At 48.4% G+C, this 26,791-nt stretch overlaps 1 protein-coding gene across 10 annotated transcripts in view; it reads right to left on the bottom strand.

The window, feature by feature from the left end:
- ARHGEF2 (Rho/Rac guanine nucleotide exchange factor 2) overlaps positions 1-26,791 on the bottom strand; it is a 160,555-nt gene that overhangs the window by 72,942 nt on the left and 60,822 nt on the right. The window contains exons 1-3 of one of the 10 annotated variants that reach the window (XM_075607848.1): positions 12,769-12,874; positions 12,621-12,735; positions 9,600-9,665 (exon numbers count right to left, since the gene is read on the bottom strand). The exons of 6 other annotated variants lie outside the window; for them this stretch is intronic. In XM_075607848.1, the coding sequence (XP_075463963.1) occupies positions 9,600-9,665; positions 12,621-12,683 (129 nt within the window). In that variant the 5' untranslated portion in view covers positions 12,684-12,735; positions 12,769-12,874. Of the gene's footprint in view, positions 1-9,599; positions 9,666-12,620; positions 12,875-26,791 lie in introns of those variants that run through there. 3 more of the 10 variants (XM_075607850.1, XM_075607847.1, XM_075607849.1) reach the window with 3 other exon arrangements.

The following is a 26,791-nucleotide window of genomic DNA, read 5'->3' as shown; positions in this document are numbered from 1 at the left end:
TCCTTTCTGCACACACACTGCAAGTCAAATAAACCTGCCACAAAGACAGAGGGACCTGCAAGGATTCGCAAATCCATACACTGCACCCTCTCCTGCTGAAAGGGTTAAACTGGCCAACCACGCAACAGCAAACTCGGCTCTACAATTAACATTTGCCGTGCCAAGGCCTCTTAAAGCAGCCATCTAACCCCCCTCCCCCCCTATATAGATGGGAAGCAGGGGGTCTCTGAAACGTCACCTTGTTTATTTAGTCTCCGTGGTGTCACCGTTTCCCGGAGATATTTACCTTATGGAGTCACGCGGGCCAACTGGAAGCCGTGACTGATTATTTACGCCTCCATTTTGTTTCCCCTGGAGGGGAGAACCTTCCCTCAGGAAGCAGAACTCCCCCCCCCCCCCCCCCCCCCGGAGGTGAAATTAACGTCGGAGACCCCTGCTTCCTATCTATGTAACACACACTGCAACAGTGTCACTAGAACAGGAGCGGTCAACTCCAGTCCTCAACAGGTCCGGTTTTAAGCACAGGCCTGCTTCCGCACAAGTGGCCCTTGAGGACTGGAGTTGGCAACCCCTGCATTAGTATAAAGCATGGGAAGGAATTCAGTGCGTTTGGTTATAAAAGGAACTATTCCACATTCAGCCGCGTGCGTTACAGACTTGCCCCTCCTGAGGCCGCGTTTATAGTGGGGGCGACGGCGCGAACAACAGGCCTCTTCTCCATGAGGCCGCCATAGAGCACGCGACTGATGACGCGCGATTCCCGAGAAGACGAAAACATTTGTCTTTGCCGCGCGATGGCCGGATCACGTGCGCGGTGCAGCCAATGAGGGCGAACATCACAGTCAGGCCACGCCTCCGCCACGCTTCCCTGTCGCCTCGGACCTCAGTGGAGGTTTTGCGCAAGCGACTGACATCATCGCGGCCTTATTCTGCCCACTGCAGTCATAAATATCATTATCATGTATTTAACATATACCGCAGCGTTGTACAACGGGCATATGACACGGATACAAAAGGAAGAACAATTACACGCCGGCCGATACACTAGGCACGGAGGTCCGTGATCCGGAGAGCTAGCAATCTACATCCATTTTATTAACACAGCTCTCTTCCTGCTCATGTTTTCACACGTTACATGCTGATGCACACGGCGAGTTTCTGCACTCATCAGCATCACGGTTGACAGCAGAATGTCAGGGGGGTGGAGAAGGTCAAGGGGGTGGAGGTCAGGGAGGTGGAGAAGGTCAGGGGGGGTGGAGGGACGAGGCCACTTCAGAAGAAGCAGGACCAGCAGGACAATAACCGTGATGTCTCACTCACAAATGACCCAGTTAGTCCTGGATCACAAAGGACCGCAGGGCTCTTTGTCAGCGGAAGGGAAGACACAATGACGAGCTCTGCCCTCTTCATTGCTGGAGGGAGAGCTCTCCAAGTGGGGAAACTCTGCTAATAAAGTGGGCAGAAGTTTATAAAAGGACTTATCTTACCAGCCCGATTCATCCCTTAGTTTGGGAATTAGCTTATTCTCCAGTGGTCCCCTAAGCTCTTTATTGTATGACACACTGGATCATGAAATCAGACCTAACCCATCATTTGCAGCTTCTAACCCAATATGCTGCAATGTGCAATATTTACCGATTGAAAGGGGGTTTAACCACCAGCCCCGTCAGAACACGGATTTGTACAAAACACAGGAAATTCCTCTTATTTCTGCTGCGAAAGCGTATAATCAGCACGTAATTACAGCGTCCGAAAAACCATGGCTTGTAGGAGAGATGGAACAGCGGCCCATTCATGCAGCCGCGCCTCCGTCTGATCGCCACTGGGGATCTCATCGTCCCTCCTCCCAGATGCACAGACATTGCTAAATCCGCTGGCTGTGTATTGATCACGCCGGAGGGACGCGTGACCGATGACACAGCTGTGTATCTCCGCATTTCACTGCCTGTGGATTTTGTCCCGGGGTGGGAGGGTTTCCCTTAACTCCCAGGTCCAGGATTGAAAGCCAAAGTTGACCCTTCGCAGCACAAAACACATTCACGTGGACACTTGGCACTTAGGAGACATATATTAGACTTTACAGGCACAAAGGGTTTCTGCGCCAAAGAGCTTGCAATCTAGATAGATACTTCCCCATAATCATATACATTTGTGTGTATCTCTACAATAAAGAGAACTGTATAGGCACACACTATAAATACTCAAAACAATCTTTACTTAACCGACGTTTCGGTTCCTAACTGAACTTTTCTCAATGTTGATTAAATAACGTGTCCTTTGTATATTTAGATTGAGTGCCTAGTCGGTTCTTTTTATTGAACACACGGCTTTGTGGCGTTTCTTGTATATGAGCACCAACATTCATTATTTTAACTTGTACCTACAGGAGGGCCTCAGATCCCTTGTTTATGAATATATACACATATTGATATTATATGGAGATAGGGAAGTAGATGTAGATATAAATCAAATGCACACTTGAAGAGGAGAACTGTGAGGTTTAGAAAACTCTTTACACTATCATTTCACACTTAATATTGGTCCGCTAAAAGATTTCACTATCTACATCAAAGCTAAACTTCTCCAGGACTAATGCAGCTACTTGAACTTTGAAAGATATAATAGCAGAGACACTGATTGTATTAGAAATAACCGTCACATCACACTCTTCATGTGCGTAAAGTACTTTCTCTATGTTGGAGAATTAATCAATATAGAATAATACTAATATTTAGCGGTCACTTCGAAGTGACCCAAACATCTATTTCCAAGCAACACCACAATACACCAGATACATGCTGCTGTGCTAGGGACTCCGGAAAGGATGCAGCAGCGATTCCAATGTTGTAGTGATCAGGGCTACAATATAAAGCCGCTTTGTGAAAACGCACAACCCTGAACATTTTTCAAGAGAAAATGTGGTCGGGTTAAATGAACAGGACTTCTGGCTTTTAATGTGTTTCCTCTCACCCTGCCCTGTCACTTCCCTGTCTCCGCTGTGTACAGGTTGCGAACAAAGGAACGCTCTGAAAGGCCCCCCTCTGCATGTCAAAACAATGGCTCCTCAGAGAGCAAGGGATGCTGGGTAACACAGAGGCACTGGGGGGAACCAAACCCAGAGAAGCTTTGAATTGGTCTCCCAACCGTGCTGGTTGAAATGTGATGATATGGAGCGTTAGTGCCTCACTACTCCCATATGTACAAACCAGCCCCTCGCTGTCCGTTATAAACATAAATGTAACACCCCTTCCTGTCCTAAGAGAATAAAATGTCATTTCTATTAAAACATTTTATTGAGATGCAAAGAGCTTTTCTGAACAGTTTAACAAAAGGGGTTAATAGTGATGCGTTGTTGTGTTTTAGCTCACTAGTATATGGTGCGTTGAGCTTGTGTTTTTGTTCACTAGTATATGGTGCGTTGTGTTTTTGCTCACTAGTATATGGTGCGTTGAGCTTGTGTTTTAGCTCACTAGTATATGGTGCGTTGTTGTGTTTTTGCTCACTAGTATATGGTGAGTTGAGCTTGTGTTTTTGCTCACTAGTATATGGTGCGTTGAGCTTGTGTTTTAGCTCACTAGTATATGGTGCGTTGAGCTTGTGTTTTAGCTCACTAGTATATGGTGCGTTGTTGTGTTTTAGCTCACTAGTATATGGTGCGTTGTTGTGTTTTAGCTCACTAGTATATGTGCGTTGAGCTTGTGTTTTAGCTCACTAGTATATGGTGCGTTGTTGTGTTTTTGCTCACTAGTATATGGTGCGTTGAGCTTGTGTTTTAGCTCACTAGTATATGGTGCGTTGAGCTTGTGTTTTTGTTCACTAGTATATGGTGCGTTGAGCTTGTGTTTTTGCTCACTAGTATATGGTGCGTTGAGCTTGTATTTTAGCTCACTAGTATATGGTGCGTTGAGCTTGTGTTTTAGCTCACTAGTATATGGTGCGTTGAGCTTGTGTTTTAGCTCACTAGTATATGGTGCGTTGAGCTTGTGTTTTAGCTCACTAGTATATGGTGCGTTGAGCTTGTGTTTTTGCTCACTAGTATATGGTGCGTTGAGCTTGTGTTTTAGCTCACTAGTATATGGTGCGTTGAGCTTGTGTTTTAGCTCACTAGTATATGGTGCGTTGAGCTTGTGTTTTAGCTCACTAGTATATGGTGCGTTGAGCTTGTGTTTTAGCTCACTAGTATATGGTGCGTTGAGCTTGTGTTTTAGCTCACTAGTATATGGTGCGTTGAGCTTGTGTTTTTGCTCACTAGTATATGGTGCGTTGAGCTTGTGTTTTAGCTCACTAGTATATGATGCGTTGAGCTTGTGTTTTAGCTCACTAGTATATGGTGCGTTGAGCTTGTGTTTTAGCTCACTAGTATATGGTGCGTTGAGCTTGTGTTTTTGCTCACTAGTATATGGTGCGTTGTTGTGTTTTAGCTCACTAGTATATGGTGCGTTGAGCTTGTGTTTTAGCTCACTAGTATATGGTGCGTTGAGCTTGTGTTTTTGCTCACTAGTATATGGTGCGTTGAGCTTGTGTTTTAGCTCACTAGTATATGGTGCGTTGAGCTTGTGTTTTAGCTCACTAGTATATGGTGCGTTGAGCTTGTGTTTTTGCTCACTAGTATATGGTGCGTTGAGCTTGTGTTTTAGCTCACTAGTATATGGTGCGTTGAGCTTGTGTTTTTGCTCACTAGTATATGGTGCGTTGAGCTTGTGTTTTAGCTCACTAGTATATGGTGCGTTGAGCTTGTGTTTTAGCTCACTAGTATATGGTGCGTTAAGCTTGTGTTTTTGCTCACTAGTATATAGTGCGTTGAGCTTGTGTTTTAGCTCACTAGTATATGGTGCGTTGAGCTTGTGTTTTAGCTCACTAGTATATGGTGCGTTGAGCTTGTGTTTTAGCGCACTAGTATATGGTGCGTTGAGCTTGTGTTTTTGCTCACTAGTATATGGTGCGTTGAGCTTGTGTTTTAGCTCACTAGTATATGTTGCGTTGAGCTTGTGTTTTTTCTCACTAGTATATGGTGCGTTGAGCTTGTGTTTTTGTTCACTAGTATATGGTGCGTTGTGTTTTTGCTCACTAGTATATGGTGCGTTGAGCTTGTGTTTTAGCTCACTAGTATATGGTGCGTTGTTGTGTTTTTGCTCACTAGTATATGGTGAGTTGAGCTTGTGTTTTTGCTCACTAGTATATGGTGCGTTGAGCTTGTGTTTTAGCTCACTAGTATATGGTGCGTTGAGCTTGTGTTTTAGCTCACTAGTATATGGTGCGTTGTTGTGTTTTAGCTCACTAGTATATGGTGCGTTGTTGTGTTTTAGCTCACTAGTATATGTGCGTTGAGCTTGTGTTTTAGCTCACTAGTATATGGTGCGTTGTTGTGTTTTTGCTCACTAGTATATGGTGCGTTGAGCTTGTGTTTTAGCTCACTAGTATATGGTGCGTTGAGCTTGTGTTTTTGTTCACTAGTATATGGTGCGTTGAGCTTGTGTTTTTGCTCACTAGTATATGGTGCGTTGAGCTTGTATTTTAGCTCACTAGTATATGGTGCGTTGAGCTTGTGTTTTAGCTCACTAGTATATGGTGCGTTGAGCTTGTGTTTTAGCTCACTAGTATATGGTGCGTTGAGCTTGTGTTTTAGCTCACTAGTATATGGTGCGTTGTGTTTTTGCTCACTAGTATATGGTGCGTTGAGCTTGTGTTTTAGCTCACTAGTATATGGTGCGTTGTTGTGTTTTTGCTCACTAGTATATGGTGAGTTGAGCTTGTGTTTTTGCTCACTAGTATATGGTGCGTTGAGCTTGTGTTTTAGCTCACTAGTATATGGTGCGTTGAGCTTGTGTTTTAGCTCACTAGTATATGGTGCGTTGTTGTGTTTTAGCTCACTAGTATATGGTGCGTTGTTGTGTTTTAGCTCACTAGTATATGTGCGTTGAGCTTGTGTTTTAGCTCACTAGTATATGGTGCGTTGTTGTGTTTTTGCTCACTAGTATATGGTGCGTTGAGCTTGTGTTTTAGCTCACTAGTATATGGTGCGTTGAGCTTGTGTTTTTGTTCACTAGTATATGGTGCGTTGAGCTTGTGTTTTTGCTCACTAGTATATGGTGCGTTGAGCTTGTATTTTAGCTCACTAGTATATGGTGCGTTGAGCTTGTGTTTTAGCTCACTAGTATATGGTGCGTTGAGCTTGTGTTTTAGCTCACTAGTATATGGTGCGTTGAGCTTGTGTTTTAGCTCACTAGTATATGGTGCGTTGAGCTTGTGTTTTTGCTCACTAGTATATGGTGCGTTGAGCTTGTGTTTTAGCTCACTAGTATATGGTGCGTTGAGCTTGTGTTTTAGCTCACTAGTATATGGTGCGTTGAGCTTGTGTTTTAGCTCACTAGTATATGGTGCGTTGAGCTTGTGTTTTAGCTCACTAGTATATGGTGCGTTGAGCTTGTGTTTTAGCTCACTAGTATATGGTGCGTTGAGCTTGTGTTTTTGCTCACTAGTATATGGTGCGTTGAGCTTGTGTTTTAGCTCACTAGTATATGATGCGTTGAGCTTGTGTTTTAGCTCACTAGTATATGGTGCGTTGAGCTTGTGTTTTAGCTCACTAGTATATGGTGCGTTGAGCTTGTGTTTTTGCTCACTAGTATATGGTGCGTTGTTGTGTTTTAGCTCACTAGTATATGGTGCGTTGAGCTTGTGTTTTAGCTCACTAGTATATGGTGCGTTGAGCTTGTGTTTTTGCTCACTAGTATATGGTGCGTTGAGCTTGTGTTTTAGCTCACTAGTATATGGTGCGTTGAGCTTGTGTTTTAGCTCACTAGTATATGGTGCGTTGAGCTTGTGTTTTTGCTCACTAGTATATGGTGCGTTGAGCTTGTGTTTTAGCTCACTAGTATATGGTGCGTTGAGCTTGTGTTTTTGCTCACTAGTATATGGTGCGTTGAGCTTGTGTTTTAGCTCACTAGTATATGGTGCGTTGAGCTTGTGTTTTAGCTCACTAGTATATGGTGCGTTAAGCTTGTGTTTTTGCTCACTAGTATATAGTGCGTTGAGCTTGTGTTTTAGCTCACTAGTATATGGTGCGTTGAGCTTGTGTTTTAGCTCACTAGTATATGGTGCGTTGAGCTTGTGTTTTAGCGCACTAGTATATGGTGCGTTGAGCTTGTGTTTTTGCTCACTAGTATATGGTGCGTTGAGCTTGTGTTTTAGCTCACTAGTATATGTTGCGTTGAGCTTGTGTTTTTTCTCACTAGTATATGGTGCGTTGAGCTTGTGTTTTAGCTCACTAGTATATGGTGCGTTGAGCTTGTGTTTTTGCTCACTAGTATATGGTGCGTTGAGCTTGTGTTTTTGCTCACTAGTATATGGTGCGTTGAGCTTGTGTTTTTGCTCACTAGTATATGGTGCGTTGAGCTTGTGTTTTTGCTCACTAGTATATGGTGCGTTGAGCTTGTGTTTTTGCTCACTAGTATATGGTGCGTTGAGCTTGTGTTTTTGCTTGTAGCCGTCTTGGTCACACCCCAATGGCACACCAGTAAATTATAGGAAACATTGGAAGTACTGTTTATATCGGGGGAGAGAACCGTAACACATGGAACTTAATTAGTATTTTTGGAAGGGTGGTGACCACCTAATGCAGGGGAGGGGCCAACTCCAGATCTCAAGGGCCACCATCAGGTCAGGTTTTAAGGATATCTCTGCTTCAGCACAAGTGTCTCAGTTAAACACTGAGCCACTGATTGAGCCACCTTTGCTGAAGCAGGGATACCCCCCCAATACCTGGCCTATTGGTGGCCCTTGAGAACTGGGAGTTGGCCACCCCTGACCTAATGGTTTAAGCTGCCCACCTACCTACCCCCAGATGATCTGCTACAGGCAAGGTATAACATACATATATATATATATTAAAGTTTGCAAGTCCCAGAGTCTTCCGCCATGAAAACCACAGACAGAAGCGGCAGCAGCAATTCCGCTCCGAGGATAATTCAAATAATAATTTGGCACAAATTCTGTCACTAATAAAGTAACAAGAACGGGTTAAGGGACGACATGTTGGATGTGCGTTCTCGTGGGTTTTTTTTGCCAATTAGATTGAAGTCGCTGTTTCTGCCGCGGGAGCTTCCCTCACAAGTTTAGCATCTCATGCCACTGCGCACAGTACCACTACTTTATAAAGGCGCTTTGTCCAATATTGTGGCAGGCCCTTCCGGCGGTGAAAGGGTTCACCAACTCAGCCAGAATGAACCCTAAACAGCCGTCCCACCCCGCACCCTGGAGAACACAGGTTGGCTTTGCGCGCGGATGACTTCACCTTTACACGGGGCCCCTGTACACAGAGCTGCCTTTATTCACAGGGGCGGCTCAGCCTTGGAGCCTAGGTGCCTCTGTTACAGCAGAAACCCTCATTGTATCCTCACACCCATCCCCATCACAGTGACACGTTCCACCAGTGTAACCCCCCCATGTGTCCGTTCTTCAGAACGCCACGTGTGGGTTTGGAAACCAACCTCAAAGATCCTACATGGACTTGTCTTAAGGCAGCCACGACATGGAGCCGGTATAACGCGTCATAACTGCAGTTCCAGTGGCTGCGCTGGTCCTTGAGAAGCGAGGTCGTTTTTTCTGCATGTGTATTTCACACTAGAGACTAAATAGTTTTAGAAAGTTGTGTCGTGTTGGGCGCGTGTTCTGTCGACTGAGCCACTGATTTAGCCACCTGTGCTGAAGCAGGGATAGCTAGATAACCGGACCAGTTGGCCACTTGGCCACCTGTTGGTGGTCTCACCTGCTTTAAACTCTGTTTAATAGGACTGTTCAAACCCCGGAGTCAGTTCTTTGTCCCTACAGGTCCATCATTTTAGGTTAAGCTGTTGGGGGGGGGGGGGGGTAATACCTCACGGAAACTCCTGTTGAAGTCATCGGCAGTTTCCGCGGGCTTGTGCCCGGTGATGACTATAGCACTTTAATAAATTACCCATTATGCGTCTTCCACGGCAGTGACACAACAAAATATATATTATTCATTTTAATATCACTGTTGTCACCATCGTACCTATTCCTGCTGCTCCCACAGGATTTAAACGCATCACCCTCTTGAAAGCCTGAATCACCCCCTTACACAGATCAATTGCGCCCACAGACGTCTAGTCTCCCCCCCCCCCCCTGCAAAAGCAGGGATCTGACTCCTAGATGGATGAGTAATTGGGTAGCTATGTCAATTCCTGTGATAACCCCCAAACCCCCCACCCACCCACTACCACTGCGCCTCCCCAAAACGCGCCTACCTCACACGTCCTGCCGATTGGGTTGCTTTCATTTCGTAACCCTGTTTATTGCTTTGAGAGCAGCTTGTGAAATACCAAGAACTCCGCAGCTGCCAACTGGAAACGTAACCCCTTTGCTGCCATTCCCCGGCTGCTCTGCGAGTCCCCCTGGCCGTGGTTACTGAGCACCTGTGCACGTGGCGCCCGTGGATGCCTAATCCTTTCTGACCACCTGTGGAGCCCAGAGTGCGGAAGCCGTGCTAACGGCAGCGTGTAGGACAGAGAAAGGATCACAGCGAGAGGTATATGCACGGCTCTCGGAGTCTCCATTCTCATGCGAGGTTTGGTGTTACCCACCAGCTGTCCTTTGTTCTCCGAGGGCGCCCGGTAACCCGTGTGCTTTATTTTATCTGGCCTGCAGCCCTATTGAGCAACAAATATGGGAAGTACATTTAGTGATGCAACACAGCCCCCGCCATTTTCATGTTTGCTTTGTCATTTAAGACATGTTATATAAGATGTTAACACGATATATACATATATACATATTATATTATAATATAATATAATATATAAATATATATACACACACACACACACACACACACACACACACACACACACAAAAATATTCTCACATTTTGGCAAGAATATATATAGACCGGGGGCGGCCAACTCTAGTCCTCAAGGGCCACCAATAGGCCAGGTTGAGGATACCCCTGCTTCAGCACAGGTGGCTCAGTCAAAGACTGTGCCATCTGTGCTGAAGCGGTGACTGATTGAGCCACCTGTGTGGAAGCTGGGACTGATTGAGCCCCCTGTGCTGAAGCAGGGATCTCCTGAAAACCTGACCTGTTGGTGGCCCTTGAGAGCTGGAGTTGGCCACCCGTGATTTCGACCCGGGCTTGTAAATAGGCGGAGTCCACGCTGCTGTGACAATTCCTGCTGAAAACAGCACTCGATGATTTGTCACAAAAGAGCTAGCAATTATTCCCACTTCAGAGGTCAGTAAAAAAAAAAGATTAAAAAAAAAAAAAAGACTACACCCTTTATGTATCAGTATTATAAAAAAAATATTGCGTGAGGTGACACAGGGCGACACACCAAAATGATTTGCATTTAAGGCTCTGAAAAGCTTGTCAGCAGAAAGATTTGTCACTTAGTGGAAGTGGAAGGATGTCAGGGTAGTAATTATTAAGGCCTTTGTCTGTTCTCTGTGCACCGCTGCCCTTCCATGTAACTCCCCAAAGCAAGCGCACACCCCCACACCCCTCCTCCTTCTCACCCACACCCCTCCTCCTCCTCCTTCTCACCCACAACCCCTCCTCACCCCCACCCATCCCGCCCCCCTCTGTCTACACGCCCTGCAAAAACAGAAGCAAAACTAGCAGTGTTCACAATCCCAATTTAACCCCTTAACTCATGGGTTCTCCACTCCCCCAACAGGTCAGGTTTTCAGGATATCAATGCTTCAGCACAGGTGCTCAATCAGTCCCAGCTTCAGCCCAGGTGGTGAGCCACCTGGGCTGAAGCAGGGTTATCGTGAAAACCTGACCTGTTGAGGGGGGGGGGGATCTTGAGGACTGGCCTTAACTAACTACAGAGCCCCATAACATGCTAAAGACGTTCTGTTCTGCAGGCATTTCCTTAAAGTCTGTGCTACGGATACTGTTATCAGACAGAAGAATACTGTATTCTCTCCTGTTCCTCCTTTACACAGATAGCAGCTGGGCTGGGAGTATTGAAAGCATGTTGCAAGTTATCCAACATTTTTGTATCCCTGTTTATATTTGTACTGTAAATAGCCAGAGAGAAAACTAGAAGCAGAATTAGGGTACAAAGAGTTAAAAGTACAGGGAATAATTACAACATTCGGGCACCTAAAACCCCCATATACACTTCAGGGAATTCATTGTTATTAGAACAAAGAATAAATATTATATACAATGGTATGAATATGACGACTAAACCTAATGCGAACATTAAACAGACTCGGTTTAGTTGAGAATCTGGTTTGCAAACACACACACACACACACACACACACACACACACACACACACACACACACACACACACACACACACACACACACACACACACACACACACACACACACACACACACACACACACACACACACACACACACACACACACACACACACACACACACACCACCCCCCCCCCTCCATTTATACTGTGGTCAATAAATGCATGCAGCGCTTTACAGAATAAACATTTGAATTGGGGGAAATGCAGCATAATAAGCATCAAATACTGTGACAGTAAAAGGAATCCCTGCCCTGAAACCCGTACAATTTCAACTCGCTAATTTACACCATTTTATATATTCTTGTAAAATTAGGAGATACTCCCAAAAACCGTACAACTCAAATTGGCCCAAGAATGGTGGTTCGATGATAACCACACTTCTGGAGTGTCTTTTTCCCATCCCACCAGTTGTAGATCTCAATATACTGGAGAGGTAAGGCTAGGGGCGGGCAACTCCAGTCCTCAAGGGCCACAGACAGGTTTTCAGGGATATTCCTGCTTCAGCACAAGTGGCTGAGTGAGCCACCTGTGCTGAAGCAGGGATATCCCTGAAAACCTGACCTGTTGGTGGCCCTCGAGGACTGCAGTTGCCAGCCCCTGGGTTACATGATGCGCTGCCAGTTGCTCCCAGCAGACTCAGCCCAGGGTAACTGCTCTCTTCCTGCGTTAGTTACACCCGGCGGGAAGTTTTGTTTCTATGCCCCGCTACCCCTTCCGACTACGAGGACACGGGGTATCTGAAAGGAAAGGGCTGCTTTGTAAGCGGGGGGGGGGGGGGGGGGCAAATCGGCGTCCAGCCACCAGATTGCCAGGTGACACCGGCTTTGGAAAGTGAGGGTGGCAGATATGTGCTAATCCCCCAATATCTTGCGTGTAATCCGCTCCCTTCTGCAAGAGGAGACAGTGATGTCCAAAGGCTCCCCGGGAACAGAAAGGGTTAACTGCAAGCCATTACAACACTGCGTGACATCTGTGTCCCTCAAGCTCGGGGACTGTCCCCTTTCTCTGCCCATGTCTCCATCCCTCCCGCACCCCGTTCTCTGGGAGGTCGGGAGACCGCCCGAATCCTGCCCCCTCCCCCGCAGCACCCCTTAAAATTCAGGACAGGTGGCGATTGTCACCGATTCACGCCGCTCGTCCGCAAGGTGACACAATGTCGGCATAAGGGACCTTCCCGACCACGTGTTTCACTATTTAAAGGCTCCCCTCCCCCCCCCCCCTGTTCCCTGGTGCCGTAAACCCCACTTCCAAAAAGTGTCCCTCCATCCCCGACCCCCGGAGAGGCGACACGTGTGCCCGGGACGGCAGAGACGCGTGGGACTGACCTTCAGCGCGATCTCCTTGGTCCGGTCAATGCGAGCTCTGGCCAAGTATTCTATCCGAGACATTATTATCCCCGTGGGCCGCGCGGCGTGGGATCAGGGGGCGCGCGGCGTGGGATCAGGTGCCACCCTCCACCGTCAGAACCAGGGAAGCGGTGCCTCGCTCTCTCTCCCTCTCCGCAGCACCCTCTCTGCTCCAGCACTTCTCAGTCACAGGAAGTCACACGCTGTCTGCAGCTGATATTATTCAAAACCAAACCCTCCCCCCCCCCCCCCCGAGCTCCCAAACCTTCTCTTTCTCATCCCATTACCAGCAGAGGGGGTGGGGACGAGCTCTGAGCCTCTTCTCTGTGACTGCTGCAGCATCACAGCACACAAGAGCGCCTCTGTCCCCTCTGTCCACACCGCAGCTGTCCTGAGCCAGCAAAGCCGGGGGATGTTCCGAGGGGCGGAAATATTTCCCATCCAGGGGAAAGCGTTCACGTTCTGCTTTTTGAAAATAAACACCGTACACTGTAATAGCTCAATTCTCCTCCTCACTTCTAAAGCTTTACACTCTTCTGCCCCTCCTTACATCTCCCCCTAATATCTCACTGTACCCCCCTCTGTCCCTCCTTACATCTCCCCCTAATATCTCACTGTACCCCCCTCTGCCCCTCCTTACATCTCCCCCTAATATCTCACTATACCCCCCTCTGCCCCTCCTTACATCTCCCCCTAATATCTCACTGTACCCCCCTCTGCCCCTCCTTACAGCTCAGCCTTCATTTCTCACAATGCACCATCCTGACTCTTGCGTTCTGCTTAAGGATGTCTTCTCTCTACCCCCTTTGTGTCTAAAGCCCTCTCCCGTCTTAAACCTTTCTCACTGACTGCCCCCCACCTCTGGAATGCCCTCCCCCTCAGTACCCGACTAGCACCCTCTCTATCCACCTTTAAGACCCATCTTAAAACACACCTGCTTAACGAAGCATATGAGTAGCTCCGTGGCGGATACTTTACACCTCTTACATCGACCTTGGCCCCCTGCAGACGCACTTACCAGAACGCCCTCCTACTGTCTGTGTACGTTCTTACTGACCAATTAGATTGTAAGCTCTTCGGGGCAGGGACTCCTTTTCCTAAATGTCACTTATGTCTGAAGCGCTTATTCCCATTATGTGTTATTTGTTATTTATATGATTGTCACGTGTATTACTGCTGTGACGCGCTATGTACATTAATGGCGCTATATAAATAAAGACAAAGACATACATACATACATAACAATATTATTTTTATCATATGTAGCACTGTCTGCGTACGTGGCGCTGTACATAGAAGCTTGCAGGCACAAGGAACCCCTTGCCCGCAGAGCTTGCCATCAAATGTTGGCGTCCGAGGGACAGGGAGATAGTGATTTGCCCACGGTCACACTGCAAAGGCCAGGGCATGGCCAGTGATCTCCTCCCTTAGCCCTCGAGAATTGTATTTATACAGAAACAGAGAATCTCTCAAAGAAATAAGTAGCATAGAAATAAAATAGGCTTATTTACAAACCTCTCTGGGTTAGGTGTGTCGGAAAGCTCTAACAGGGTGGGCTATAACATCTATAACATTGATGCGTACAGAGATATTTTGTACGTGTCTCAAAGCGTCCGTGTATAATGGTCATTTTTACCTCTTTTTGCCTCCATGTGAATGAAGGGGAGGTTACAGAAGGAGGCCAGAGACAGATATTATAGAAGGAGACCGATATTATAGAAGGAGGCCAGAGACCGATATTATAGAAGGAGGCCAGAGACCGATATTATAGAAGGAGGCCGGAGACCGATATTATAGAAGGAGGCCGGAGACCGATATTATAGAAGGAGGCCAGAGACCGATATTATAGAAGGAGGCCGGAGACCGATATTATAGAAGGAGGCCAGAGACCGATATTATAGAAGGAGGCCGGAGACCGATATTATAGAAGGAGGCCAGAGACCGATATTATAGAAGGAGGCCGGAGACCGATATTATAGAAGGAGGCCAGAGACCGATATTATAGAAGGAGGCCGGAGACCGATATTATAGAAGGAGGCCAGAGACCGATATTATAGAAGGAGGCCGGAGACCGATATTATAGAAGGAGGCCAGAGACCGATATTATAGAAGGAGGCCGGAGACCGATATTATAGAAGGAGGCCGGAGACAGATATTACAGAAGGAGACCGGAGACCGATATTATAGAAGGAGGCCGGAGACAGATATTATAGAAGGAGGCCAGAGACAGATATTACAGAAGGAGACAGGAGACCGATATTATAGAAGGAGACCGATATTATAGAAGGAGGCCGGAGACCGATATTATAGAAGGAGGCCGGAGACCGATATTATAGAAGGAGGCCGGAGACAGATATTATAGAAGGAAGCCGGAGACAGATATTATAGAAGGAGACAGGAGACAGATATTATAGACCGGAGATCGATATTATAGACCGGAGATAGATATTATAGAAGGAGACAGGAGACAGATATTATAGACCGGAGATCGATATTATAGACCGGAGATAGATATTATAGAAGGAGACAGGAGACAGATATTATAGACCGGAGATCGATATTATAGACCGGAGATCGATATTATAGACCGGAGATCGATATTATAGAAGGAGGCCGGAGACAGATATTATAGACCGGAGATCGATATTATAGACCGGAGATCGATATTATAGACCGGAGACAGGAGACAGATATTATAGACCGGAGATCGATATTATAGACCGGAGATCGATATTATAGACCGGAGATCGATATTATAGAAGGAGACAGGAGACAGATATTATAGACCGGAGATCGATATTATAGACCGGAGATCGATATTATAGACCGGAGATCGATATTATAGACCGGAGATCGATATTATATGCCTTAATGAGATACATAAATTATTGTATCTTAATACATCCCTTTTCTCCTATATTTTGCATCAAAACCTCTGCTAAACCTGAATGGGAATAATCTGCGCTAACAGCCGGGGAGTAAAGTAACACCCAAAACCTGTCACGGAGATTCCCGCATAACAAGCCGAAAAAAATTCCGTCATCGCGATGCAAATCAACAGAAGGTGACGCGTTGCCGCCATCTTGCTAACAAATCTCGCTTTCTCACGTTCAAATGTTGCTTTGTGTACAGAACCAGTACTTTTTTTTAATAGCATTTCAACCACTAATTGGAATTGGTTAAGGCAGGGGTGGCAAACTCCAGTCCTCAAGACACCCCCCTCCCCCCCAAGCAGGCAGGTTTTGAGGATCTCCCTCCCTGCTTCTGCACAGATGGCTCAATCAGTCTTAGACTGAGCCACCTGTGCTGAATAGGCTTCTTGAAAAAAACTGGACACAATGGTGAAAGGCCAGACAGACACACACACACCTCCTCCCTGCTCCATGTTGTTTCCTCCTCTCCTTGGCCCCACCCCCAGGCTGCCCAGCCCACTAGCAACAGCTCTGCTCAGTGAAATCCTGTGGCCCCCCCAAGCCGTCACTATGTCCAGAGAGGTAATACCGGTATACACATACACGCCCAGAGAGGTAATACCGGTATACACATACATATACAGAGCGGTAATACCGGTATGCACATACATATACAGAGCGGTAATACCGGTATGCACATACACACCCAGAGTGGTAATACGGGTATACACGTACATGCCCAGAGAGGTAATACGGGTATTCACATACACGCCCAGAGAGGTAATACCGGTATACACATACATATACAGAGTGGTAATACCGGTATACACATACACGCCCAGAGAGGTAATACCGGTATACACATACACGCCCAGAGAGGTAATACCGGTATACACATACACGCCCAGATAGATAATACCGGTATACACATACACGCCCAGATAGGTAATACCGGTATACACATACACGCCCAGAGAGGTAATACCGGTATACACATACACGCCCAGAGAGGTAATACCGGTATACACATACACGCCCAGAGAGGTAATACCGGTATACACATACACGCCCAGAGAGGTAATACGGGTATACACATACACGCCCAGAGAGGTAATACCGGTATACACGTACACGCCCAGAGAGGTAATACCGGTATACACATACACGTCCAGAGAGGTAATACCGATATACACATACACGCCCAGAGAGGTAATACCGGTATACACGTACACGCCCAGAGAGGTAATACCGGTATACACATACACGCCCAGAGAGGTAATACCGGTATACATGTACACGCCCAGAGAGGTAATACCGGTATACACATACACGCCCAGAGAGGTAATACCGGTATACACATACAGGTCCAGTATCACCTCATATTTTTTATTGGACAGTGTGTCCAAATACAGGACAGTCCGGTTCAATACTGCCAACCCTAGTGCTGAAGCTGGGCTATCCTTAAAATCTGACCTGTTGGGGAGTCTTGGAGACTGGAGTTGAGAAGCCATGGGTTAAGGGAAGTGTGTGGTACCCCAGACACTGAAGCTGCAGGAGATCGCTATTAACCAGGCACATGGGAACCACTGAAACACAGAGGCTAAGTTCCCTGTGTGCTTTGTATGAGGTTTCATTACCCGGCCGGAGTTGGCTCAGATTACAGTGTCTGAGGCTGAAAAATGCCTGCTGCTTTCTGGGTCGCACAGACGCTTCGGTTAACTCTTGCAGGACCGGAATGATTCTCCACCTCTGGAAAAGTGGCACATGCTCTGAGAATAATACCTGTGGGAAAGTGGCACACGCTCTGAGAATAATACCTGTGGAAAGTGGCACACACGCTCAGAGAATAATACCGGTGGGAAAGTGGCACACGCTCAGAGAATAATACCTGTGGGAAAGTGGCACACACGCTCAGAGAATAATACCTGTGGAAAAGTGGCACACGCTCTGGGAATAATACCGGTGGGAAAGTGGCACACGCTCTGGGAATAATACCGGTGGGAAAGTGGCACACGCTCTGGGAATAATACCTGTGGGAAAGTGGCCCACGCTCAGAGAATAATACCTGTGGGAAAGTGGCACAAGCTCTGGGAATAATACCTGTGGGAAAGTGGCACACGCTCTGGGAATAATACCGGTGGGAAAGTGGCACACGCTTTGGGAATAATACCTGTGGGAAAGTGGCACACGCTCTGGGAATAATACCTGTGGGAAAGTGGCACACGCTCAGAGAATAATACCTGTGGGAAAGTGGCACACGCTCTGGGAATAATACCGGTGGGAAAGTGGCACACACGCTCTGAGAATAATACCGGTGGGAAAGTGGCACACGCTTTGGGAATAATACCTGTGGGAAAGTGGCACACGCTCAGAGAATAATACCTGTGGGAAAGTGGCATACGCTCTGGGAATAATACCTGTGGGAAAGTGGCACACGCTCAGAGAATAATACCTGTGGGAAAGTGGCACACGCTCTGGGAATAATACCGGTGGGAAAGTGGCACACGCTTTGGGAATAATACCTGTGGGAAAGTGGCACACGCTCAGAGAATAATACCTGTGGGAAAGTGGCACACGCTCTGGGAATAATACCTGTGGGAAAGTGGCACACGCTCTGGGAATAATACCTGTGGGAAAGTGGCACACGCTCTGGGAATAATACCTATGGGAAAGTGGCACACGCTCTGGGAATAATACCGGTGGGAAAGTGGCACACGCTCTGGGAATAATACCTGTGGGAAATAAGAAGCACAAATACACGGGAAGCCAATGCACCGCGTCACTATGGAAACGCCGCATTTACACCCACTGAAAAACAGGAGTATGTGGTCTCCTACAAACCACTAACGCCGGGGGCTCAACTCCAGTCCTCAGCCCCCCCTCCCCCCCAACGTCAGGTCTTCAGGATATCCCAGCTTCAGCACAGGTGGCTCAATCAGAGGCTCAGTCTTCGAGGCGGTGCATGTACCCTAACCAGGAAACGCGTGTACACTAACCAGTGTGCACTAACCAGGTGGCGTGTGTATACACTAACCAGGCAGTGAGTATACAAGAAGTGAGTATACACTAACCAGGCAGTGAGTATACACTAACCAGGCAGTGAGTATACAAGAAGTGAGTATACACTAACCAAGCAGTGAGTATACAAGAAGTGAGTATACAATAACCAGGCGGCGAGTATACACTAACCAGGCAGTGAGTATACGCTAACCAGGCAGTGAGTATACAAGAAGTGAGTATACACTAACCAGGCAGTGAGTATATACTAACCAGGCAGTGAGTATACAAGCAGGGAGTATACAGTAACCAGGCATCGAGTATACAAGCAGTGAGTATACAAGCAGTGAGTATACAAGCAGTGAGTATACAAGCAGCGAGTATACACTAGCCAGGCAGTGACCTCCTCACATAGTTAGATAACAACAAAAATGTCTTATCCAAACACGAAACTGGCAGGAGTGAGATCGAAACCTGCCAGGGCGGGGGGCAGAGCGGGCAAAGTCTGGACACAGACTGCTGCTTGTCCACGCCATGGGCTGCTGTTCCGCGCCGTGGGCTGCGGGACACTCCACTTCAGACAGTGATATTGGAGGTTATTGAAGGCCCAGCCTCAACATACATCAGGTTTGCAATGCAGCGAGAGCAGAAAGCACTCAGACATGTAACACCCTGTGATCCCAAGCACCGACTATCATAATACATCGCAGAATAACAATACCGACAGGAAAAGGAGAATAGGAAAACCCCCAATAATATGGGGCACAGGATCCCGTAACGTCTAACACGGAAATGTTTCAGAATCGGAAACACGTTTAATAGCGTCTCAACTAAATGCAAAAAGTCAAACTGCGAACAACACCAAATGCCACGCTCCTGGAATATATACTGCTGAGCAGGGTCCCGTGGAGGGCTATATGTACATGAGACCCTCGTAGAATATATATATATATATTGCTGAGCAGGGTCCCGTGGAAGGACTATATGTACATGAGACCCTCGTAGAATATATATATATATACTGCTGAGCAGGGTCCCGTTGAAGGACTATATGTAAGGGAGAACTAGAAAATTCAGCAGCGGCCATAGTTTGGAAACCCCACAAATATTTTTTTTTACACATTTGTATTTCTGGGAAATGGTCCGTAGGCGATTTGGATTTTAACAATATAAACTTTTACTTACACATTTCACCCAATTCTACAGAAAGATTGCCCACGGCAGTTATATAGAGCAGTAGCGAGTCCTCACGGGCTAGCATAAAGGCCAGATTGCCAGGGAATATATACATAAACAAGTTGTCTCGGTGATACATAAGGCTGGGCTAACAGGTCAAGTATGTGTCCATTAGACTCACTAGAGAACTCCTAACACCCTGGTCTGATGGTCACTCTCCAGGACTGACTGTGAGCACCACGGATATAGACCGATGGCTGAAAACATTGTCACTCTCATATGATAACCATACTACGTGGTGCCAGGCCTTTTATTTTCACACATCAGTTGCCCCGCCCACATTTACTGGTAGAAAGATCATCTTACACACATCTGTTGTCTCATTGGGATCCCCCTCCATCTCGCTCAGGGAATGAGCAGCCCTAGCGCTATGTAACCAGTAACGTTCAGAGCTACGGAAGTGAACACTGGGTTTTAGGTTCCTTCAGGAGTAAAAGGGTTCATCGGTGAGGGTCAGAGTTCTGATCCATTCCAGCCATCTGGCCACAGGGAAGTTTCCGGTTTATGGGTGCCATGTTTTTTTATCACCAGCATGTTTGGTTAGCTGAGGGAGACAAGTGGGAGCTGTTAGCAGCCCTCAAAGTGGCAAAGGTGAAAGACAATGCTATGGGGAGGGGAGAGAGGGTCAGTTTGTAGGAACCCAGCGCTCATCCCTTGATCTGTTTAGGCCAGGGGGCAGAATTTAGCAGTGCACATGGAGTTTGCAAGCACATGTTGTTAAACCTCAGGCAAATGAATTCCCCATCTGATGCTAATAGGGTTGCCAGATGGCTTCTCCAAAAATACTGGACACAGTGGTAAAAGGAGGGACGGGCTCGAGACACACACGCCTCTCTGCTCCTTGCTGTGTCCTCCTTTCCTTGGCCCCACCCCCAGGGGGCTCATGGCACCTCCTGATTGGCTGCATTACCAGCAGCAGCCAATCAGGGTGGAGGAAGCTGTCCAGCCCTCTAGCAGCATCCCTGCTCTGGAAAATCCTGTGGCCACCCCAAGCCGGTCAGGTCACTATGTCCAGAGCGGTAATACCGGTATACACATACACGTCCAGAGCGGTAATACCGGTATATACATACACGCCCAGAGCGGTAATACCGGTATATACACATACACGCCCAGAGAGGTAATACCGGTATACACATACACGCCCAGAGAGGTAATACCGGTATACACGCCCAGAGAGGTAATATCGGTATACACATACACGCCCAGAGAGGTAATACCGGTACACACATACACACCCAGAGAGGTAATACCGGTATGCACATATACACCCAGAGAGGTAATACCGGTGTATATACACGCCCAGAGAGGTAATACCGGTATACACATACACGCCCAGAGAGGTAATACCGGTATACACATACACGCCCAGAGAAGTAATATCGGTATACACATACACGCCCAGAGAGGTAATACCGGCATATACACATACACGCCCAGAGAGGTAATACCGGTATACACATACACGCCCAGAGAGGTAATACCGGTATACACATACACGCCCAGAGAGGTAATACCGGTATACACATACACGCCCAGAGAGGTAATACCGGTATACACATACACGCCCAGAGAGGTAATACCGGTATACACATACATGCCCAGAGAGGTAATACCGGTATACACATACATGCCCAGAGAGGTAATACCGGTATACACGTACACGCCCAGGGAGGTAATACTGGTTACACATACACGCCCAGAGAGGTAATACCGGTATATACATACACTCCCAGAGAGGTAATACCGGTATACACATACACGCCCAGAGAGGTAATACCGGTATACACATACACGCCCAGAGAGGTAATACCGGTATACACATACACGCCCAGAGAGGTAATACCGGTATACACATACACGCCCAGAGAGGTAATACCGTTATACACATACATGCCCAGAGAGGTAATACCGGTATACACACACACGCCCAGAGAGGTAATACCGGTATACACATACACGCCCAGAATTACCTCTAATGTTTTACTGGACATAGTGTCCAAATACAGGACAGTCCGGTTGAATACTGGACACCCTACATGCTAAATGCACCATATAACGGGTTCCTTATATCTCTTACTGACACAGGGGTTGGTGAAACCTTAAAAACAGCAACCCCCCAAAATACACGAATAGCTCCGTGCAGATTATAACGCAGCCTTGTTCCTCGTGTACAACACTTAGATTTTCCTCTATACATTCCTACAGATGAATAAGCCATTGATCTTTTTCCTGTAGTTACTTTTTGGGGGGGAAGGGCGGGGGAAGGGGGGGGAAGGGGGGGGCGGGTTATTGGCAGTCCCATATTGCCCATCCTTTCTCAAGGTTTTATATCCCAGGTGTAGCAAATGACACCAAGACCCTGAAAATGAGGGGGAGGGAGGGTGGTCGGAGAGTAGGGTTCAGCATTCGCTCTAACACTAAGGCTGCGCTAAAAGTGCCGGCGACGACTATGCGAATTCGCCCGAAAATGCATTGCCGCCGCAGGCGCTTATAGTACACGCGACGGAGTGAAAACCCGCCGCCGGCAAAATTTGATTTTTCAAGGGCCGTCGCGTCACGTGACGGCCCTTGAACAAATCAAATTGCGGGAATCCCGCGATGCGGCCGACCGGCGAAAGTTAACTTTCGCCGGTGGCGACGGTGACGGGTGACGTCACCCATCGTATCGCCGTCGCCATCGGGCGGCACTATAGGCAAAGCCTAAGAGATGCCCGATACAAATGGCTGCCTAACCTCAATTTGATCATCCAAATGGATGTGTTGTAGCTCCGTCAGTCCCTGCTTCAGCACAGGTGGCTCAATCGGTCCCTGCGTTAGCACAGGTGGCTCAATCGGTCCCTGCGTTAGCACAGGTGGCTCAATAGGTCCCTGCATGAGCACAAGTGAGCCTCTGATTGAGCCACCTGTGCTGAAGCTGGGATATCCTAAAAACCTGACCTGTTGGGGAGAGGGTGGGGGGCTTGAGGACTGGAGTTGAGCATCCCAGGTTTGGAGCTTAGCACGTGGGACAGAATAGAACCCGTCCATTCATGTGCTCACCGAGCTTAGCCGCTGCGGAGAACATGACATCACCAAACTGTTCTGCATGCACGTCTAATTATAGAACGTGAGCAAACTCTCCCTCCACCCACACCCCGAAATAACCCAACGCAGCCCAATGAAAAGATAACAGAACGGCAAGAAAGTCTCCGCAGCCCTCAAAGTGTCGGGACAACGCATTCCTGCCCTGAAGAGCTTGCACTCTAACACCTTGGCATTATAGCCAGGGTCTGCCCACACATACATGTTCCCGAGCGATCCACGTGGAGTCTGTTCCTGTGGCTCGCCTCTCATACTCCAGACTTCCTGTTGGGAAGCAGAGGCCCCACCATAAGACAGAGCGGGTCACGCGTGGTGTCTGCAGACAGCCAATCACCAGATGCTGCAGCCTGTTGCAAGAGAGCCAATGTTCCCCCCAGGCCTCCTACAGAGGCCGTAACCTTTAAAGTCTGTCCCTCACCTTCTCTGCAGCATTGTTCTTATACAGCATGGCAGTGTACACAGCACTGCACCAGGTACTCAGACACGGGTGCGTGCTGCTTAATATCTCATCTTTGGTACTTGAGGACCGAGGAGATAAAGGGCAACAATTATTAAACGGTGCTATTCTCCAAGATTTGTTCGGGTCACAAGATTAAGATTAAATCCTGGGGGATGAGTGGGGTGGCAGAGACCAGAGGATGGGTGAGGGACAGAGACCAGCTGATGGGTAGGGGGGCAGAGACCAGGGGATGGGTGGGAGGGGCAGAGACCAGGGGATGGGTGGGGAGGGACAGAGACCAGGGAATGGGTGGGGAGGGACAGAGACCAGCGGATGGGTAGGGGGGCAGAGACCAGGGGATGGGTGGGGGGGGCAGAGACCAGGGGATGGGTGGGGGGGGGGCAGAGACCAGGGGATGGGTGGGGGGGGGGCAGAGACCAGGGGATGGGTGGGGAGGGGCAGAGACCAGGGGATGGGTGGGGAGGGGCAGAGACCAGGGGATGGGTGGGATGGGGCAGAGACCAGGGGATGGGTGGGATGGGGCAGAGACCAGGGGATGGGTGGGGGGGCAGAGACCAGGGGATGGGTGGGGGGGCAGAGACCAGGGGATGGGTAGGGGGGGGAAGAGTGCAGGGGATGGTTGGGGGGGGGCAGAGACCAGGGGATGGGGGTAGAAGACCAGGGGATGGGTAGGGGGGAGAGACCAGGGGGTGGTTGCGGGGCAGAGACCAGGGGATGGGTGGGGGGGAGGGGGGCAGAGACCAGGGGATGGGTGGGGGGGGGGGCAGAGACCAGGGGATGGGTAGGGGGGAGAGACCAGGGGATGGTTGGGAGGGAGGGGGGCAGAGAACAGGGGATGGGTGGGGGGGGGGCAGAGACCAGGGGATGGGTGGGGGGGCAGAGACCAGGGGATGGGTGGGGGGGCAGAGACCAGGGGATGGGTAGGGGGGAGAGACCAGGGGATGGTTGGGGGGCAGAGACCAGGGGATGGGTGGGGGGGGGCAGAGACCAGGGGATGGGGGGTGGGGGTAGGAGACCAGGGGATGGGGGGGGGGTGGCACAGGCTGATACTGAGTGCCCTTGTGTTTCACTAGATATTTTAGAACAAAGTTTTCCTCTCTTTCTATTTTTATGACTTAAATGCAAAATGGTGAAATAGTGTGATCCCCCTAAAATCCCCTCTCAGCCAGATCTGGTCCTCAATGGGAAGAATATTATTTAGGACGACCACTAGGTAAGTGCTGCAAACCTCCACCTCTCTTGTACACTGATCCTACAGTAAATAGGAGGATTCACATGAAGTGATACAAAGCGGTCTGTGCAGACAGTCTCCTAACACTCCCCAGCACTCTCCTTCCCCCTCTCTTCCCCAGAAATGCATGTCTCATGCAAAGAGCAGAAGAGTAAATTATGCCATTACTGTCATAGCAACACAGCTATGTGGGAACAGGTTTAAAGAGACGAGAGAGACGAGGAGAGAGAGAGAGACGAGGAGAGAGAGACGAGGAGAGAGAAAGAGAGAGAGAGAGACAAACAGAGAGAGAGAGATGGTTTAGGATCCAAATTGGAACACGAGCAGTTGCCGGTAACACTGTTGCCAGCCGGTTCCGTGCTGGAGCGCAGGGTCCAACACTACTCTCATAGCCACCAGACTTTGCAGGGTTATGAATAGACTCATATAGAGTCTACACGTTTGCCGATAATGCAGATTTGCTTCGGACGAGACCCCCTGGTTCTCATACTATAAATAGAAAAATAGGCCATAGAGGTGGGACTGCTGCGTTAAACCACCGTTAAGTGAATGTGGGCTTGAGGCAGAAATTGATGGAGAAGAGAAGCGCCAGTGTGTGGGAAATAAGAGACTGGGCAGACGATGTGTTTACACCGGGGGTGGCCGACTCCAGTCCTCAAGGTCCACAAACAGGTCAGGTTTTCAGGATATCCCTGCTTCAGCACCGGTAGCTGAATCAGTCCCAGCTTCAGCACAGGTGGCTAAATCAGTCCCTGCTTCAGCACAGGTGACTCGGTCTTCGATTACGCCACTGATTGAGCCACCTGTGCTGAAGCAGGGATATCGTGAAAACCTGACCTGTTGGTGGCCCTTGAGGACTGGAGCTGCCCACCCCTGCTTTTCACCTTTGTTTAACACTGCAAAGTGAATGTTATCAGAGAAGCGCTGATCCTGGGGTCTGGGTGTAGGACTTTACGTGCACGTATTTGCCTTTTCCTAGCAGCCTGTGTCTGCCTGTGGCTGGTGCTTCTCCCTGGGCTGTGATTAGAGGCACGGAAATCATCCCAAACCCCTCACTGCTATTAATAAGCAGAGACTTGAATGCACAACGGCAGAAAACCACTTGTCTAAACTGAGTGCGAGAAAGACAGGGAAGCACTTAATCCCCCACGAGATTAACCCTTTATACTCTCTGGAGAGGCGCTTCCCAGGCTGAAAAGGCGCCATTAGTAAAAGTAACCGTTGGCTTTCTGAACTTCCACAGGTGACAAATTTACTTCAGATTGTCAGGGACAGGAACAGACAGTCCTGGGTTTATATCTAATGTAGGGGTGCTCAACTCCAGTCCTCAAGCCTCCCCCCCCAATAGGTCAGGTTTTTAGGATATCCGTGCTTCAGCTCAATCAGTCCCTGCTTCAGAACCGGTGGCTCAATCAGAGGCTCTATCCTGTCTACTGAGCCTCTGATTGAGCCACCAGTGCTGAAGCTGGGATATCCTAAAAACCTGACCTGTTGGGGTGGGGATGGGGGGGTGGGGGGGGGGGCTGGAGTTGAGAACCCCTGTTCTAATATATGGAGACCTCCTGAATGCAGATTATCGGGGACAGGCTCAGAAAACCGTAGCTCTGTTACTGAAAAGCTGCCACGTATGTGGCCACCTGTAATAAAGCTCCGCCATGTTGGGACACGCTCATTGTGGTACACAGACCCCTGGGGAGGGCGATGGGGCAGGAAAAAGGCTGCAGAGCTGATATCAAACCTAAAATAACACAGAATACAGCTCTGGGGAGGTGGTGTCCAACACAAGCCGCTGTGCAGACCCTTCACGTGCAGGAAGGCAGCCCGGGACGCTGGCCCCGGAGTAACTTCCTGCGTCTCTGCAACTGTTTGTATGAGATAGACGGCTGCAGGAACTGAGCAGGATTAGCAGAGGGCAGGGGAGGCTAGTGGGAGGCTGGTGGGAGGCTGGTGGGACGGTGGCAGTGTCACTCATTTCATTTAACAGAGAGAATGAGAGATAGAGAGGGGGAGAGAGAGATAGAGAGGGGGAGAGAGAGAGATAGAGAGGGGGAGAGAGAGAGATAGAGAGGGGGAGAGAGAGAGATAGAGAGGGGAGAGAGATAGATAGACAGGGGAGAGAGATATAGAGGGGGGGAGAGAGAGATAGAGAGGGAGAGAGAGAGATATAGAGGGGAGGAGAGAGAGATAGAGAGGGAGAAAGATAAAGAGGGGGAGAGAGATAGAGAGGGGG

Source organism: Ascaphus truei, chromosome 7 (genome assembly GCF_040206685.1).
Source record: "Ascaphus truei isolate aAscTru1 chromosome 7, aAscTru1.hap1, whole genome shotgun sequence".
NCBI classification, from domain to species: Eukaryota; Metazoa; Chordata; class Amphibia; order Anura; family Ascaphidae; genus Ascaphus; species Ascaphus truei.
This window is presented reverse-complemented; position numbering and strand designations above follow the sequence as displayed.